General features: G+C 39.4%; 1 protein-coding gene across 4 annotated transcripts; it reads left to right on the forward strand.

Moving 5' to 3' along the window:
• The first annotated feature begins 4295 nt into the window (after positions 1–4295).
• On the forward strand, positions 4296–17790 carry PLA2G12A (phospholipase A2 group XIIA). Of its 4 annotated transcripts, XR_006608266.1 has the most exons (5): positions 4306–4658; positions 11041–11117; positions 12292–12457; positions 14553–14990; positions 16596–17790. XR_006608266.1 is itself a non-coding variant. In XM_045085552.1 (4 exons), the coding sequence occupies exons 1-4, from the start codon at positions 4448–4450 to the stop codon at positions 12932–12934; spliced, it is 528 nt and encodes a 175-aa protein (XP_044941487.1). In that variant the 5' UTR covers positions 4296–4447; the 3' UTR covers positions 12935–14048. The 4 variants fall into 4 exon arrangements, 3 of the variants coding, with proteins under 3 accessions (XP_044941487.1, XP_044941488.1, XP_044941486.1); XM_045085552.1 differs by lacking the exons at positions 14553–14990; positions 16596–17790 and adding an exon at positions 12861–14048 and having other exon boundaries at positions 4296–4658; XM_045085553.1 differs by lacking the exons at positions 14553–14990; positions 16596–17790 and adding an exon at positions 12864–14048 and having other exon boundaries at positions 4296–4658.
• The last annotated feature ends 1880 nt before the right edge of the window (positions 17791–19670 follow it).

Raw genomic sequence — 19670 nt, forward strand, 5'->3', positions numbered from 1 at the left:
AAAAGAAACCCCAGAAATTCCACCCATCCTCCATCATGTGAGGACACAGATGTCAGCTGTCTGCAAACTGGAAGAGAGTCCTGTCCAGAACCTGATCACTCCGGCACCCTGATCTTGAACTGCCAACCTCTACAAGTCTGAGAAATAAACTTCTGCTGTTTATAAGTCACCTCGTCTGTGGTATTTTTGTTACAGTAGCCTAAGCAGACTAAAACACTGATCAAATTTGCCTGATGACAGAACACCTGAAATGGAAAGGGGTTATTTTCAATATATCATGGAACCAACCCGTGCTTGTAGATCTGGTGCAGCCATCTCTTGTCCTTCACTTTGTCCCTGGTTTGAAAGCTATTCATGCTATTAATTTTTTATTTTTCTTAAAGGCAGAGGCTGGAAACTAGCATTTTTTTCCCCTAAAATTGAGCCCTGTTTAGAAACCAGTGTTCCAGCCTTAACACTGGGCAAAGGTTGATCATTAAGGCTGGAATGGTTTCACCACATGTCATTTATTTTCATCATAATAACACAGCTCAGGCCATTTAATGAGACACTGCAAAAGACTAACAAATAGAAACTGCCCCTGATCATTTGTATTTTGTTGATTTTGTATTGTTTAAAATAACAGAGGATTCCACTCTCCAAGAATTCTGGGTTAATACATTACATTAAACCCAATACATTTGGCATTCTCACTCATTAATAATATCATCACATTCCTTGACGTCCATGACAGTGAAACAACCATTCGGGGTTTCCAGAAAGTGTATCTGCCTGACTACGCTTATAACTGGACTAGAAAGCTCTGCAGAGAAAACACAGCCTAGTCTCAGCCACCCAGAAGACCACATTCCAAGGCACATGTATCATGTAGACAAGAATCAGCACAAATACGGCATCTTTTATATTTTCATAATTTTGTTTTGATAATACTGACCAAAATTGCTTTTTCCAATTCCTCTTCCTTTTTTTATTTTCCTCTCCTCTCACTACACATGTGTCTTGTCCCCAGTATTCCACTGAAAGTTTTCTGTGAAGTTCACCTTGACCTCCATGTTATTAAATTCAGCAATCAGTATCAGGTCCTCATTTTCTTCTACACCAGCCAAACGGATGGTTCTGTTTTTCCTAGACACACTGCAATAAGGCACTCTCTTGATGCACTTGGATGCCCCTTCTGAGCCTCTTTTGCCACTTCTTAGTTCCCCAATATTCTATGACTTAGACTTAGTCCTGCTTCTCTACATACTCCTGTTTTAGAGGAGCTCTTCTAGTCCCATGACTTTAAAAGTCATTTCTATGCTGAGGACTTCAAATAAATTTCTAGTCCTTATCCCACCTCTGAAGTACAAATTCAGAATAAGCTTCTCAAACATGGTATGTCTGAAATTAATGTTCTAAATTTTCCCTGAAATCTGCTCCTCCTGAAATCCTCCCCATGTCATTTAGTGAGAACTCACTATCCTAAGTGCTAAAGCCAAAACCTCAAGGTCATTGATTCCTCCTTCCCTCGTATACCATCCTCAATGCAACAGTAATTCCTGTTGGCTCTACCATCAGGTTATATCTAGAATGTAACCACTTTCACACCTCCATTCTCCTTCCCTGGGCCAAGTAATAATAATGTCTTATCTGGTTTGCTACATCCTTCCTTGCTTCCTGGCTTCAGCCCCTGCCCATCCACAGTCAAATTATATCTAGAAAACCTAGCCTTATGCTAGCAGAAAAGACCTGGAAGTCACGGGTTTGCAGCCAACAGTGTCTGTCACAATAATAACAAGTTTTACTGATTAGATGAAAGTGCCCTGTAAAGAAGGCTCTTCTCAAACCATTTATGCTATTAGGAAGAAAAGATGGAAGGGGTCTTCTAGAAGTTACATGAGATGACCAGTCAGGGCTGGCTTCATGGCCATGAATCCTGTGTCAATATACAAGGCACTGAACTCAGAAATGTTTCATATTTGCTTTAATGTCTTCTAATGCTGTCATCCTCTTGAAATTCTTTTTTATTTTTAAGATTTTACTTATTTATTTGACAGATAGGATTATAAGTAGGCAGAGAGGCAGGCAGAGAGAGAGGAAGGGAAGCAGGCTCACTGCCGAGCAGAGAGCCCGATGCTGGGCTCAATTCCCGGACCCTGGGATCATGACCCGAGCTGAAGGCAGAGGCTTTAATCCACTGAGCCACCCAGGCGCCCCCCTCTTGAAATTCTTAATAATTTTTGAACATGGAGCCCTTCATTTTTATTGTGTACTAAGCCCTGCAAGTTATGTAGCTGGTCCTGTAGTCAATGCCAGACTCTATTATCCGGCAGCAGGAATTAAGGGGGAAAAGTAAATCTTGGAATTACTGCAGCAGAACAACAAATATCTAAGAATTGAATATGAAGTAAATGTAAAAATAAAACTTAAAATCTTTTTCTGGAAAGATGGTGGTGACTCCTAGGGGGAACACAGTGGAAAAAGAAATTTGTTTCAAAGAAAATGAGACAACCCTATTAGTCCAAGGAACTGGAATTTGAGAATTTAATCTCCAAAAAGAAGAGAGAGCAGACTGAATCTTTGGAGCAGAGGCTGTAGTTAAGATATAAGAAATTAGATGAGATCACCAAGGAGTAAATGTATAGAGAAAAGGAAAAAAAGGAGAGCCTTCGGGGCTTCAGTAACTGAGGGTTGGAATGGGGTTACTACGTTCTCTCTTTTCTTGTGGAATATTTACTCACATATGGGAGAGTTTCTCTGAAGACTTGAAAGAACCAAAACTGGTTTAAGGTTTTGGGTGGTGGAATTAGATGGGACCTCAGAGATAATCTCATTCAACACCCACACTTTAGAGATGAGAAAACCAATGCTCCAGAAAACGTGTTTTGTTTTTTTTTTTAAATTCTGTGTTCCCTTTTCTGAATGTTTTTAAACGCGCTGTCCAAAAATGAAGGAAAAAAAAAATCTTTGGCAACTCATGAAGGTAGACATAGCCCCTACTTTGACAGGATACCCTCACCTGAATTCTCTGTATTTTTGACTCCTCCACGGTAAAGGGGGGACAACACCTCTCTGGCACAAGTCTCCCCTTCCACCTTTGCCATAGGCAGATCACAGCCCAAGACAGCCTGGCTGAGGGTGGCAGCTTGGGGTGGGGCTACATCTGTCTGCATCGGCCAGGAGGGACTTTTTGTTTCTAAGTCACCCAAAATCTACATCCCTGTAAAGCAGTGTTCTGAATGTGAGATGGTGCATGTGAAGTGGATGGCAGGAGCAGAGTAAGTTCTCCATAAAGAGGGATGTAATTCCTAGGAACTCTTTAGTGCAAATTTCATACACTTAGGAAGCTTGTGTCAAACACAAAACGCCAAACTAGAATTTATTGGTAATTTTAATAAGAAAGGACGTATCTATTCCCAACACTTGCAATATTGCCCTGGAATCTTACTGTAAAATTCTTAGAATTTCCGGGATACTAACACAACCAGGTATTTATAACTCTGTTAAATAAATAAATAAATAAATAAAATATAAAAATTTAAAAAACAACAAAAAACCACTACTGCAATTATTATTTAAGTATTCTGCACAGCTCAGGGGAAAAAATACTGAGAAATTTCACGGGAGTTCTTAAATTACAAAATATGGTGAACACGAAAACAGTGATTTCCAATTAAGATTTCTTTAAACACTGTATTCAAGTGTAGAGTACCGTTTCTTCCTTATCAGGAAAGAAAACTCATAGTTTCTGTCAAACGGTTTTCTTTCCGAATTTCCTTTTTTTTTTTTTCCTTTCAGAATTTGTAAATGAGGCTCCAGCTCGTGCTAGCCATTCAGGGACCACCTCGCCCTTGGATTGACCGGTCCGGCTCCCGTTCCCCCAGCCGCGACAATCAAAAGCACGCGAGGGCGCCCACGTGTCACGCAGAATCGCGTCCTCAACCGAAACATAGCGGGAACCCCTCGCAGCGCTCTCTGTAAGGGGCTGGGGGAACTCATCTGTCCCACGGCGTCCACACCCATAGAAGCCTGTCCCTAGGGACGAGGGTGGGGTGGGAGTGATGGCGACTGCCGGGCTGAACCTTGACAGGTCAAGTGGGGGCTCTTCACTTGGCTGTCTCCTCACACAGTCCTAAATAGGAGCCCCGGCGGAGGAGCTCCGTGGGCTCCGCTTAGACGAGGAACTCCTCCCCACTATGAGCTCCCGCTCCGCCGGCCTCTGACGCAACACGCTTGCGCGCAAGCGCACAGTAGGGGCCGCAGGGCCAGGCCCGCGCGTGCGCGGTGCGCGCGTCTTCGCGACAGCGCCGCCTCCCCGCCGGAGCTGAGTAAGGACGGTGAGGCCCCGCCTACTAGCTCGGAAGGAGGCGTGGGCATGGAGGCGGCTGGGGACGCCGAGCCCGGGGCTGGCGCCGCTGCCTAGGGCGCCCTGTGGGTTCCGTGGGGGGCACGGCCCGGTGCTGCGCGGATGGCCCTGCTCCCGCGGCACGCGCTCGCCTTCGTCCTCCTCCTCTTCGTGCCTGCCGCTCTCAGGTGCCAGGAGCAGGCCCAGACTACCGACTGGCGGGCCACGCTGAAGACCATCCGGAACGGCGTTCACAAGATAGACACGTACCTGAACGCCGCCTTGGACCTCCTCGGAGGCGAGGATGGGCTCTGCCAGTACAAGTGCAATGACGGTGAGAGGGAGCCCAGGCCCTGCGAGAACCGCGCTTTCTGGGTGTTGCGGAGACCGAGGTCGTGGAGGTGTGGGATGCAAGGCAGACCTTGACGTTGTCCTCCAGCCGTGGAGAGACTTAACCACTGCTAGAGTCTTAGCATTCTTGTGATTGAGCAATCCGGTTAGAAGTTCGCACCACTATTGTTAGAATATAAGAGGTCACAGGAGGTGTACACTCTGACCTGTTTTCATTGCGTTTGAATTACTACCTTTTCTTTTTCTCTCTCCCTTTTTCTTTTGCTGTTGCACGAAGTTGCCTCAGAATTTTGTGACGTACGCATCGTGGGACTGGAGCGGAACAGACCGATTTTAGCCCCATATTTTAGCGCCGTTAGTCTGCCGAACATGCAGAATAGACAGAATTTTAATCATGACGTTTTACTTTTCTTAAGAATTGCTTTTAATTGTTTTCTTTACCTGCAGGGCTACAGAAAATAAATTGCGACCTTTGTACAGACTTTTGGTGTACTCTATTGTTGAGAAAGAGTTCTGATAACTCTTCCAGAAATTGTCTGTCACGACTTGATAGTGACACTTCCTCTCCATTGTTGGTTAATACTAGTAATTGTTTTGATTTGCTTTTCATATTTTTTAACTTTATTTCTTTTTGAATCTGAGAACTTGTTCGGTGGCATTTTTGGTAATAATAAACTCAGTGTCTTAGTAGATACCTTTCTTTTCAAGCACTTGCTTTTTCTGAATGTTTAAATATTGTAGCAGCTCAGATAAAGTACCCAGGCTTTTCTTTGGAAATTCAAAATGTTAAGATTTTGATTGGAAAATCATGTTTCCAATAAGAGTAGTCAAAGTTGGGGCCTAGTTCATTTAATGCTTGGCAGCTTAAAGCATAGGGAATTCAGTGACCAATAAAACCAGATTGCATGTGGGTGAATTTAAAAGAAATCTGTGTCATGTAAAACTGTGATGCCATTTGCTGCCTTTAATTCTCAAAATAATTTCTAGTTTTATGTTAATGGAGCTAAAGAATGAGCCATAGCTCATGTGCTATGAAGGGCTAAAATGTTTCCTTCCTGAATTTATGCCTAAATGTTAACCACCAGTATGCAATGCAGAAGGGTGTTTTTATTCTTGAAGAGCTTGTTAGGAGGAATAAGTGAACTATTTGAAAATTAAATATTGCCTTTCCTGAGGCAGATGTCATCATTTTACTTAGTCATCCCCATTCCTTATACAAATATTTGAGTGCCTGTTACGTCTCAAGTGTTCTACCAGTTGGAGATCCAGCAGTAAACAGAACACAAAATTCCTGTCCATGGAGCTTACATTTTGGTGGGGAAAGACAGTAAACTAAAAAATAAGTAAAATAAGCCCAAAATGCAGTATACGTAGGTCTGAAGTATGGCAGTGTTTTGAGAACTATAGTAAAAACAGTGATGGTGTTGGGAGGCAGTTTCCTCATTTAAATAAGTTGTTCAGGGAAGGTCTCACTGATAAGACAGCATTTGAGAAGAAATCTGAAAATGCTGAAGGTGACACTGTGATGATCTGGGGATAAAACCCTCCAGGCAGAGGGAATGGCCAGTGACAAGGATCTAGGAGAAAGGCCAGTTGAGAATGACTCCGAAGATTTTGGCCTGAGCCAAAGGAAGGATGTGGTTGCCATTTACTGAGATAGGATAGGCTTACATCTTCAATAAGCAGTCTTCATAAACTTGTGATAAATCAGGGTTTCTAGAGTTTATTTATATTTGAAATAGCTCTGATGTTGAATGAATACTGTTCCTATTAATAAAGATGACTTTGATGTTTTATTTTACTTAACCCTTTTTATCTTCAACAAGCCTCACTAAATTTACCATACGGAGTCTCAAGGAAGATCTCCAGCGTAAATGAACTTGAGAGTTTAGGAAATGGTATGCTTCAGTGAACATCCTTTTGTGTCTTAGTAATGCTGTCGGCTCCTAGAATTGTGGTTCCAAGTCACCATGTTGATAATTCCAACATAATGAATATTGTTTTTTTAATTGCTATTACTTGAGAAGTCTCCCTGGAACCCTATTTCAACCTTGCCGGTATTTTGGAATGCACATTATCAAATCAGGACCAAACAGACAAATCCCAAAGCTAGAGGAGCATGGCAATTAAGGGGTGTTCAATAGTTGCAGTAAAGAGGTTAAAGGGAACTTAAAAAAAGACTTGGTAGCAGGGAGAGGATGATCAAATTAAAGGGCACAGCCTTGTTGAATTCAGTCATCTTGGTTTTATCAAAAGGATTGGCTTTATGGAGACTTGCTTCCTTCTGGCCATCCTCCCTCGGGTGGGAAGAATGCTTTATTGAGATTGAAGTAAAGTTTCTTAGGAGAACAAATTACATGGTCACTTTTTCTTTCTTAATTTTTTTTCCCCCAACTGCAAAGAAGTTTTGAGAAAGAAAACCTTGATTTCTTTTGAAAAATAGAACACAAAATTGGCTTGTAAAGTGTTTTAGATTTCTGAATAAGTAGCTCCTTCGGTGATACATGTTTTAACAGGATTCCTTTGGCTCTTGTGCAGAGAATAACAGTCCAGGGAGGTGGGAGAGCAAGAACGGAGGCAGAGTGACACGGGCAGGAATTCAGACAAAAGATGGTGGTGGTTTTGTCCAGGTTCAAAGCCAGAAAGGTGGTGAGAAGTGGTTGGATTTAGGGATATATTTTGAAGGAAGAGCCTGAAGGATTTGCTGATGGCTCAGAAGGAAGGTGTGAGTAGGGTAAAAAAATGATTCCAAAACTTAATTGGCTTAAATGATTGGAAGGATGGGGTTGCCCTTAACTGTAATAGGGCAGACCATGGAAAAAAGTCATTAGGAAAAATAATAGCGTATTTGTATGCTTTTGAGAATGATTCAGTAGAGAATGAAAACACTGTGGAGGGAGAAATGAAGAATTATTGGAGTCAGTTCCTTAGGTGAGAGGATGGGTTCCAGTGCATAAATAGATTGCTCAAGAGCACTGTTGGCCTGTCCCTGTTAATAGGAACAAAGGTAGGGGATAGGGGCACAGATGCTGATTAGGTGGATAAATGTCTGAGCTCTCTTCCGATCACTTCACAGTTTTCTCAGTGAAGTAGGAATCAAGGTCATCAGCTAAGAAAGAAGATAGGAATGGAGGTGTTAGACATTTGAGGAAAGTAGAGTGAGTGAACTAGAAAAATAAAGTAGCGCAAGGGCCCTCTGGAGATCAATTCATGAATTAAAACCTCAAGTGTTTGGAAAAGCTGTTTGAATTCTACACTGCATTTCCTATAGAGCATAGTGCTAAGGTCTTTGTCCCAATCCTTCCCTATCTGTTTCCCATCGACTTCAGTGTCATTCACGTGAAAGAAATTGGTCTGTTTGGAAGTATTTACATCAAATTTCTAAAAAAATATATAGAAAAGATCTGTCATTACCTCAGTCCAGGCAAATCTTTAGATTTTATCTGTCCATACTGATGCTAAAACAAAGCATCAAGAGAGGAGCATTTGCTTAAGTCAACAAGTAGAATCAATGAATAGTCTTTCCATGTAGTTGTACCCAGTGGATTTGGTTTGTTTTTTGAAATTCATCTCATTTCATTTTTTTCTTAGCTTCCTGTATTGGTTTACAAATTTCAGGGGGTAGTAGCTCTGATACATCATCTAATAGTTAGGATCAAAATTTAAGCTGTAGAGATGCTGAGTCTCTAGCAGTAGATAGAGTTTATTTTAGAAAGAACTGATGTTTTTTTCCTACTGTCCAATGTATCTTAGTACTGAGACATAGCTAAAATATATGCTAACTGTCTTGGGCTCTGTTAATACAAGACTTTATCTACTTCAGAATAGGCCCATCACACCTACTGGTGTTCAGTTTGGGATGGCACATTTTAAAGAGATGTGACAAATGAGAAATGATCAAGCTTTGGAGGTTGATTAATGCTTGCCAAACTTAAAGGAAACTGCAAGATAAGCATCAGTACCAGTTTATTTATAATGAATATTAGAACTGCCTTCCAAGTCACCTGCCTATTCATTCATTCATCAACAAATATTTATTGATAACCTAACCATACGCCGGGCAGTGTTCAAGTCTCTGAAGGTACAAAACAGAAATTCCTGCCATCACAGAGTTTATATTTTAGTATGGGGAGACAGATAATAAATAAGTAGGTTAATAATATAATGTGTTTGACATTTATGCGTGCTACATATGGTCTGGTCAGAGAAGGCATTGCTGAGAATGTGAAGGAGGAGCCTCCACATAGAAGAATAGCAGGTTGAGTGGCATTAAGGCAGGAGCAGACTTGGAGTGTCTGGAATAACGGAGAAGTCAGATGTGATGGATTGAAGTGAGGAAGAGGAGAGAGAATAGTAAGATGAGGTCAGAGCAGTCATGGTATGTTGTGTGGTGGTTTAGATTATATAGAGTTTTCTAGACCTTGGAAGGGAATGTGGGCTTTTATTTTGAATAAGGCGAGAAGCCATTAGAGGGGTTTTGACAGAAGAAAAACGTGAATTAACATTTTAATAGGATCACTCAGGTTCAGTGTTGAGAATAGATGATGGCTAGAGGTGGTGTGGGGGTGCTGTGGAGTGGCAAAAGCAAAGTAGGAAGATATTAGGAGGTTATGGCAATAATCCATGGTGGCTTAGAGCAGGATGGTAGTGGTGGAGTTGGGAAGAAGTGATTAGATTCTGGATGTTTTGAAGGTAGAGTCAGCAGGACATGCTATGGAATGGATGTGGGATAGAAGAAAATGAGAGAATTAAAGATGGCTAAGGTTTTTTTCCTGAGCGCTGGGAATGTTGGAATTGCTTTTATCTGAGAAGATAGAACTATGGATGGAGCAGGTTTTGGGATGAATGAGGTGCCAATGAGGTGCCCATGAGGTACCCAGGTGGTTAGTATATCCTCCCTCTTGGGCCCTGTTAAGTGGAAAGCCAAATCATAAACAATTTTCTTAAGAATGAAGGACCAAAAGCAGGAGGTGAAGGATCACAGTGACTCTGTGGTAGCTTGAGGCATATACCTTCATTTTCCAAGGGCCTAGAAACAACCATCCTTCTTGAACAGTGCTGGAGAAGCAAGACCAACTTCTGTCATTGACCTCCTCATGCCTCGATCCACTTTCTTCATCCGTACTACTCTTCAGACTGGGTGGAGCAGGCTAAAGCTTTGAATCCTCTTGAGGTTACACTCTCTTTAAGCTCTAGTTGTCACTTCAGTCAAGCATGTGAGTCTTAGCATCTCACTTAAACCATTTTTAGATCCTTACTTTGAGATGATTATTTATTTTGGTGGTTGATTACTAGAAGAGCTGCTTTTGTGCCCCCCCCAACCCCTGCACTGTACTTTTGGAGGCTAAACTTATCTTTGGTCTTCTAGTAATAAATAGTTGCCTGAAAAGGTGGATACTTTGTGTTTTTCCTAAATAAGGAACTCTGGAGAGAGATAATTTGGAATAACAGGGGATGTTTTGCTTCTAGAATTGAAGATAAATGGGAGTCCCAGATGTTAGGAGGATTACTCATGTAAAATAGGTAATTGGCTTGTTTTGTGTTCCCCAGGGGTAGAGGATTGCTCAAAAGGAAACAGGAAAGAATTTAACAGTTAGTGCCATTCCACAATGGAATAGGTTCTTTCTTGATGCTGTAGGAGGATCGCGGGAAACATTCAAGAGAAAGTAGGTGACTGTTTGGTATCTTGAAGCGATGTATATATTTCAGGAGGAGAGATATTTTTGAAGTATTTTGCAGCAGGTAAGATTGTTGTGATAAGGTCATCTTTCTCCTTGTTACTGAACCATTGGTGCTGTTAGGGAGAATAAAACTGGAGTAAGATGGTTCACCAAGCTATCTTTATTCCTGACCTTTTTCCTTAGCTGGCAAAGAAGTATATTTGTGAAATGGTTAGTTGGAGTCCAGGCTAGAATATGTGGTCCTGTAATGTCTTACAATGGCATTAAGGCAATTAAATGTTCATTGGGTGACCTTATCTTCCTTAGCTTTAAGCTCTTTGAGTAAACTGGTTAGTTAATGGTTATTGAGGTTTGTGTATAGTGGAGTATTGGCTGAAGGTTGGAAAGATACAGTTTTGCCCTTTAAGTTTTTAACCAAAAAAATGTATTAGAATGCACAGGGAAATAAGGTGGATTTATCTTTCATATATATGGACCCAGTCTCACATATACTCTCTGAAAACTCCTGAAGTCCAGAGTAAACTTTTACACGTTTTGTATAATACAGGCTTAGAATAAAGATATTCACTTATGTCAGTACCCAAATATTAAATATTTCCAAGGCTAATCTAGTAGTACATCATAGGCCTTTTTGCATGTTTTTCATCATACTTGAAAATTAATTATACCATTTATATTTTATAGGATCTAAGCCTTTCCCACGTTACGGTTATAAACCCTCCCCGCCGAATGGATGTGGCTCTCCACTGTTTGGTGTTCACGTAAATACCATTATTTTCTTATTTGAAAAGCTTTATGATCAGTAGGCTATGTAGTACTCATTTTTTTTTTTTTAGAGATTTATTTATTAGAGAGAAAGCAGGCACAGGTCAGGGTAGGGAGGGGCAGATAGCGAGGGAAAGGGAGAATCTCAAGCAGACCCCATGCTGAGTGTGGAGCCCAGCAGCTCAGCCCTGAGATCATAACCTGGGCCAAAATCACGAGCCAGATGCTCAGCTGACTGAGCGACCCGGGCGCCCCAACTGTGTAGTACCCTTAATTATGCAAGACTGTCAGTGTGTTCTCAGGATCACAAATAATTTTGCTTGTTATAATGGTAATTGAGTTTATTATATTCTTTTATAGCTAAAACATATTAGTAAGTCCTAACAAAACCAAATGGAATAAAATTCATGTTTAATTTTTTAATCTTATAGATATTAATATAATTAAAAAGATATTTCTTCATGTCACAAACATGGTTTAAAAAATTTATACAAGTAATGCTACTTTGGATAAAAAAGTATAGATAAAGCATATTTTCTATACTAAAGCAAAGCTAAATAAGATAGCTGTGTTTTTTGGTAGGCGAAGCTGAATCTGAGCCAACTATTTTAAAAAAAATGTTGAGTGATTCCTGGACATAAGGGTTTTACATATAAAGTTATTGAAACCAGTTAAAGATAATTTATAGATTGAAGGAACAGTATCTTTAGGGAGTTGATACTTAAAGTTGAACCACAATAAAATAAAATGTAAGTTGTAGGAGCTTAAAAGTTTTCAGTGATATTTTATATAAAGTACACTTTATAGGGGGAGAGGTACAGACTACTTGGAATGTCCAAAACTCAGTCTTTGCTCTTAGCCTGACCTTTCTGTTCTTAAAACTATGTTTTGTGTTTTGGACAATTGGAAGTTACATTTGTGACTAGCAGATAACTGAATATTGCAAAACAGGGAGTTCTGAGGCATGGCTGAGAGGGAGAGCATGTAGGTGCATGTGGGTGAGTGATGGGAAGATGCACAAATAACATGGAAAACATTCGTAGACAGAAATGGATTTGGGGAGTTATGCAGCAGTCATCGTCCTTGATTTCTAAGTCTACTTGAATGCATTACTTTAGCAGAGGAGTTTTGAATTTCACCAGTAATAATCCATCCAAATGCCTCTTTCAGCTTAATATTGGCATCCCTTCCCTGACAAAGTGCTGTAACCAACACGACAGGTGCTATGAGACCTGCGGCAAGAGCAAGAATGACTGCGATGAGGAATTCCAGTATTGCCTCTCTAAGATCTGCCGGGATGTGCAGAAGACACTAGGACTGGCTCAGCACGTTCAGGGTAAGCATGATGCGGCAGGACGAAGATGAGTGCAGTTTGTCAGGTTTTACTGACTGCTTTATGTTTCACTACAGAGTTACCACTAGCAATCTTTCGCTGTGTACTACTCTATCTGTTGTGACACAGCCCCTTCAGTTTTCTGAGATGAGGAGTCGTTGATTTTGTCATCTCAAATGATTTATAGTTGTGGAAGCAAAAAGTGTTAGGAAACCTTGGGAAGAGGCTCTGCGAGGCAGACAAGAATTCATCCACAATCTTGTACCCTGTAGTCTGTCTCTAATTATGAGAGCCTGAAGTTTGAAATCCTGGATCCAATGATTTTAAGTATATAACACATGGGATTTCAAGTGGGAAGTTCTAGAGGATTTGCACTTAACTGTGTCTTCATATGTATCTGTGTCAGCAGGGTCCCCAAAACCACCTCCAGATTTGCTAGGAGGACTCACAGGATTCAGCAAATACTCATTCTCAGAGTGACGGGATACGAAGTAGAGTCAGCAAAGGGAAAAGGTGTATCAGTGTGCCCATTTAAAAAATAATACCCATGTCATAGAATTGGCATAAAGATAGACAATTTCCACAAAAATTTGTGGAAATACAAATCACTGTACAAATACTAGAAGTTATAAAATCTTTTCAGTGTCAAGCTGAAGTATTTATCATACATCGAAATTGGAAGAGAAGGTGCAAGAAAGGAAACTATGCATTTTAGGGCATTTTTCATAAGATACCATGCTAGATATTTTAGATCTGTTTACCTTCATGTTCACAAAAACCCAAAGAAGTAGGTAGTGGTATACTCATTTTCCAAGGAAGGAAATGAAAGTTCCAGGAAGTAACTTGTCCTAAGTTGCGTACTTCCGATTTTAAAACTCGTGCTCTGTCTACTGCAGTATTCCCCGAACATTGTCATGGGTCTGATTCTGAATTCCTAGTAGTAACTGTCAAGGAAGAAGTCTCTGCAGCTTGAATTCCCAGCCTCTGAATGCTTTGCACGCTCTTGGCTGAGCAAGCTAGTTGCACGGTGGATGCATACATGGATGTATCTCCTGTCTTCTGATCTAAGGACGTACTCATTTGGCTAAATGATGAAGCCACTTTCCTTTCAATGCCCTATTGAATAAGTATAGTCTTTACACTTCTGTGGTGGTTGTGTTCTTTAACAGCACAGCCTTCTGGAGAAGTTTGAAAAGGTCAGGATTTTGCAATGAATAGTTTCTTCCTTAATGTATTTGGATGACTAAAAGCAATTCTGTGCTGTGCTGTGTATGAAGATTCTCTCAGCTGGCTGTTCCAGGCTTCTTAGAATAAGAAAAGTAAATCCATTATCTTTTTATAGTCCTAAAAAAAATTTTAAACCCTACCAGTAGAAAAACACTTTTGATTCCTACGTCTCCCTTGGGATACTGAGAAAGAGTGAGAGACTGGGGTCCATTTACCTTAAGCCTCTTAAATGGTGTGTGATTAGTTCATAGAAGTCATTGGACATAATTAAATGTTTTGATGTTTCTCTGTTTTATTTTTTTTAAAGATTTTATTTATTTGACAGACAGAGATCACAAGTAGGCAGAGAGGCAGGCAGAGAGGAGGAAGCAGGCTCTCTGCTGAGCAGAGAGCCCGCCTCGGGGCTCGATCCCAGGACCCTGGGATCATGACCTGAGCCAAAGGCAGAGGCTTTAACCCACTGAGCCACCAGGCGCCCCTGTTTCTTTGTTTTCAACCTTTATTTTTTTGTACACCTAAAAATCTTCCCTTGAACTGCAAAATTAAGTGTGTTCTAAGGCATCTTTATTAGTGGTATTTTTCAGATAAAAGGAAAAGTACCTGTGATGAACTGTGTTACTGAGACTCATTTGCCTCATAGAAAAAAATAGGGATGAACAGTTGCGAGCAAACGAAAAAGTGGATACATGCTCAGCATGCTAACACTGGAAGTCTGTGTGTGTGTGCTTCTGGCCTATGAGGGTTTGGGAGATCGTTGATACAACAGATATTTAAGTGCTCACCAAGGATGTGACTGACACCGTGCTGTAACATGTAATATGTGTGGAGGGAGAGCAGTTGCTGGCGGTAACAGCACTTTCTTCCTTTGCAGCCTGTGAAACCACAGTGGAGCTCTTGTTTGACAGTGTTATACATTTAGGCTGTAAACCGTATCTGGACAGCCAACGAGCCGCATGTAGGTGTCGCTACGAAGAGAAAAGTGATCTTTAAAGAAGATGCTGACAGTTGGTGACAGCAGATAAGGACAGAAGAATATAGCCCTTGACAAAGATCTACTGTTTTTATACCATAAAGCTGCCTTATTTTTGTGAAAGAATTATTTTAAGACTTTATTTTGACATTAAAAGTACAAACTAAAGAAAGATGTGGGGAGGTGATCTTCCTGGATGTTGCTGCCTTATTGTACCGTATTGTCTTGACCAGAAAGAGGTGCATGTTAAGGGGAGAATATTTTAAAAGGAGTCTGTATCTCAGTATTCACAACTGTATTTACCAAAACAATGAGGTCAAATGTAAAATTGATTACAAGGTATGTTGAACATAATCTTATTTGGAAATATGGGAAAATCTTCACTTAGAAGTATATGTTTACTATAAAATTTTAAATATACATTTATTCCTGGAAAGATCTGACATTATTTTTTCTCTATTTTAATTAACACATAATATGCTGTTTTCCTGTAGCCCATCAAGCATATGAATAAGTCTCACTTCTCTTAATGATAAGACGAGTTGCAAGGATAAGTTTTCCATGTCTTTTTTTCTTACAAAATTGGAGCCATCAACTGGTGGCCTCTTAGGGGGCAAAACCAGGGTATCTAGGTATTATGTAATGTGTCTAGAAGGTGACATGAACAAAATTCCGAAGCACAGCCACTCCCATTTTATGAACCGTTCATATGACAGACATCATATTTTGCTATAACCTTGGCGTAAATTGAAGGAAAGGTGGATTTAATGAGACAATTGAAAAGTTACTTCACATACAGATTAGAGCATTATATGCTGCTATGCTTTGGTGTTTTTTCCCTAGTACTTGGTCCTCTTACTAGATTTAGGTTTATTTTGAAAAGTCTTTAACCTTTTCCTAATAATGGTCTTAATAAATACTGTTCTTGATACTTTTTTTTTTTAAGTCTTTAACTGTGGAATCAAAAGGGAGGTAAAGCAAGATACAAAGAATTATCTTTTGTACCTTTTTTATTTACATTGAAAATTATTAGCAGATGTTTAAAAGCAAATTCCAGAACCTCAGCTGCCTCTGGAAATGTCTGTTCATGTTGAAAGTTTCTCCTTTCCAAAGTTTCCTTTGGAAAGCGCAGCCGTATTCCTCTACTCTTTGCCTACCATTAATTGTTGGCTTTCCCTAGCCTAGGATCCCAAGCCATGGATAGCTTTTGGGTAACCTATAGCCAAAGTTACAAAGATAAAATGTTTAGAACATCAGAAAGGACAGCTGCAGGAGAGGTGGTTCTCTTTAAGTCATTACAGGCAAAGGGGCAGAGAAAAAAATATATTCTGGGGAAAGGGCCACATTCCTAACTTTGAATAGGTATCGTTGCTAAAAATCTAGTAACTTCCCAAACTAAGATGACGGAGCTTTTCTGCTAAGAGATGTATCGTCTATGGGACAAAGCAAGTGTATCCTGGTGACTAATTGAGCAAACTCAATTAGTTTGAGTTTGGAACCTTAATTGATACTTTCAGACTTTTAAAAAGGTAACAGTTTTATAGGCCATTATCCATATTTAATCTTTCCCGGTATTTACTGTTGAAATACTTGACCAGGTAACTTTAAACTTAGAATAAATTTGTGGATTTTCTTGGCAGCATTGGCTTCTCAAGAGGACAGACTCAGAATTCTATAAAATATTTAATTTATAGTTACAAATTATATACAAAGATCAGTGGAAGCTGTTTTTATGTGTTAAGATTTTTATCTTGGAATAATTTTAGATTTACATAAAAGTTGCAAAGATATAGACTTGCTATATACTCCTTAGCCCTAATGTTAACATTTTACATAACCATGAAACATTTGTTAAGAAATCAACATTGGTAATTGCTATTAACTAAACTCTAAACTTCATCTGGATTTTATTATTTTTCCACTAATGTCATTTTTCTTTTCCAGGATCCAGTCTAGGATACCACAATGCATTTAGTCATCATGTCTGATAAGCCTCTGGTCTGCGATGGTTCCACAGGCTTGTTTTTCAATATCTTAACAGTTTTGAGGAGTACTGATCAGGTATATTGTAGAATGCCCCTCAATTGGGGCTTGAATGATGTTTCCCTCATAATTGTACTGGGGTTATAGATATTTAAGGAAAAAAAACATAAAGTGTTCTTCTCATCAAATCATATCAGTAGTTGAATGTTATTAACTTGGTGTGTCAACTCTGAAAACTTGCTTAAGGGTAGTGTTGTCAGGTTTCTCCACTGTGAAGTTACTCTTTTTCCCTTTCCATACTTCTGTTCTTTGGAAGCCAGGCCCCAAGTCAGTCTGTGGGAGGTGGAGCGTGGCAAGATTCTGTTCTACTTGCTGGAAGGGGAATATCTTTATATAGTACTTGGGATTTTTCTGTAAAAAGGATTGGTCTCCTCACCCCTCCCATTTATTCAGTTACTTATATCAGTGTGGACTCAGGTATATTTCTTCAGACTTTCGGTAATGTTTATTTTATTGCTTAAATTATTCCAGCTCGGCTAATGGGATTTATGTCAGGTTGGCTCCTATTTGTCTTTAATGTGTCCCCATCCTTTTGATTTTTGAGCACTTCCGTATTTCCTGGCAAGAAAGTAAGAATGTTGCTCTGGGCTTGTCTTGTATAGTGCCAGCGCTAGAATTAGCCTCTTCTTCAGAGAGCACTGGTTCTTGTTATTAGAGAATGATTTCTAGTGGAACTCAGAAACCAATATCTGGGTGCTGGACGCGCTCATTGCTATAGAGGTGTCACTGCTGCTAGACCCTTCTAGCAAACAGAGCTAGGAAATATGTATGTGTATTAACCTATGTACATGTACAATCTTTAATGTTTCTGTGTGTGTCTGTGTGTGTCTGTATGTATATATACATATTATATATATATATGTTATATATATATATAGCTGAACGTGAGTTCTTACTGATGTTTTCACTTGAATCATGTACCACATGATTTAGAACATGTATTTAGATTTTGAGAATGGTATTTTCCCTATCCATAGAATAAATTCATAAAGAAAAAAAAGAACAAGCAAAAAGAAAACCCCAAAACAAGCTTTTAGCAGCTCTCTGCAAGAAATACAATACTAATATTTTTAAATAAAACTGTATTGCCTTCAAATAATGCTATGTCTTTAAAACCTTTTGACATACTTCTTCCAGCAACAGATAAGGCTGTATTCATTTTACTGGTGGAGAAACTGAGGCACCAAGAAGCTCTAAGGAAGATAGAATTGAACTGTGAGGACAAAAGCAAATTAAACACATCTGGAGCAGGCTCTCTTTCAGTGAACCTGTAAACTATACTAATAATATTAATTAAAAGTTTTATTAGCTTCTAACTAATTTTTCATAAGATGAAAAAGCATTTCTGTCAAAATTTGTAGAAGGTATGAGATTATCAGGAAATCATAATGTATAGTATTTTTTCATGGTACAAAACAAGAATAACATCTAATGAAGACAATGGAGTTTCTATAAACACAACTGTTTAGTAGACTGACTTCAGTAACTTTGAGGTAGAATGAAACCTATTAGGTAAGATTCTTCCACATATCTTTTGTTGCATTGTTCAAATTCAGAGGTATTACTTGCAGTATATTCAGGTCATGTATAATGACTGGTTATAATAATTGAAGTAGCCCCTTTAGTTTGTTGTTTTTCCTCACGGCTTAACCTTACAAAACCAGCCATCTGCTCAAATCATAAAAGCAAGAATGAGGTGTAACAAAAAGTAACTAATAGTTATTAATAAAAATAACTAAAACTTAATCAATAGTATCCTCTTGGCAAAAGCCATAGTGATATTGGGCTTTTTTGCCTCAGGCTTAAAGGTTTCCAAAACATCCAAGTCTCCTTGCTGATAACTTTACAAGCCTTTTTTTGTTGACTTTTAACTTTAAGTGTAGGAATCACAATAGAAAACTAATATTTTGGTGATTATATAGGGAAAAACCAGAAGGTTCAGTGGGGTAAACTGGAAAAAAAAAAAAAAAAAAAAAGAAAAGAAAACTAAAATTTGGAGATTATCTCTGAATTTTATTCCAGATGTTTCACTTCTAGGATAGGTGACAGCTACGACCTTCAGTTTCAGTAAGTTCTATGAAAGTGACATTCAAGCCATCTGTCAAGTAACTTTCAGTCTTTAGGGTATCTTAATTATATGGATTTGCTTTAGGTTCTTTTTTTCTTCTTTGAGAAGGCAGGATGGGTAGGATTCTAATTAGTCTCTGTCCCTGATTTTCAAACATGAGCATTCAGTTGAATCACTGGATTCTGGCATTAAAAACACCTAATGGGCACCGCTCTCCCTACCCCCAGCTCCTCATTCAGATCTGATTCTGTAGGTCCCAGAGTTTGCATTTTTAGTTAAGTTCCTAGATGATGTGGATACTGCTGGCTCAGAGACCACAGTTTGGGAACTGATCTAGGAAGTCTTCAGTAGCTAAAAATAATGTACTGAAAGCTTGCTATGGGCCAGGTACTGTTCTAGAAGTTTGGCAGTTACTATCTCCAAAACTTGAGTAAACTTGGTCCCCATTTTACAGAGAAGAATTTGAAGCTGGGAGAGATTAAGTTGCATTATTTGTGCAGTGTTTCAAGGCTAAGAAAATAGTGGAGCCAGGTTAGAATCTAGGCAGCCTATTTGCCAGTCCTAGACACTTACCCATTTTATTGTGATAGCTATTGCTTTAAAAAAGCTAAAATTACACATTTATAATTTTGAAATAAGTCATCTCAGAATGCTTTGTACTTATGTCTTAAGATAGGCAAAATCCTACTTTAAAATATAACCACATGCATATCCTATAAAAACACAATTTTCTGAGATAACAAAATACTTAGGGGGAAAGCATATTCCTTTCATCGACTGCTCTCAGATAAGTAGAAGGTCAGCTGTTCCACTCCTATAGAGGGAGTGTTTTCAGGACTCAAGCAGAGGAGACCCTGAAAATTAGGCAAAAGGACAGGAAGTTCTGGTGGTCAGAAAACACATTCAAA

This window comes from Mustela putorius, unplaced genomic scaffold, assembly GCF_011764305.1.
Source record: "Mustela putorius furo isolate JIRA1106 unplaced genomic scaffold, ASM1176430v1.1 tig00000868_pilon_pilon_pilon, whole genome shotgun sequence".
NCBI lineage: Eukaryota > Metazoa > Chordata > Mammalia > Carnivora > Mustelidae > Mustela > Mustela putorius.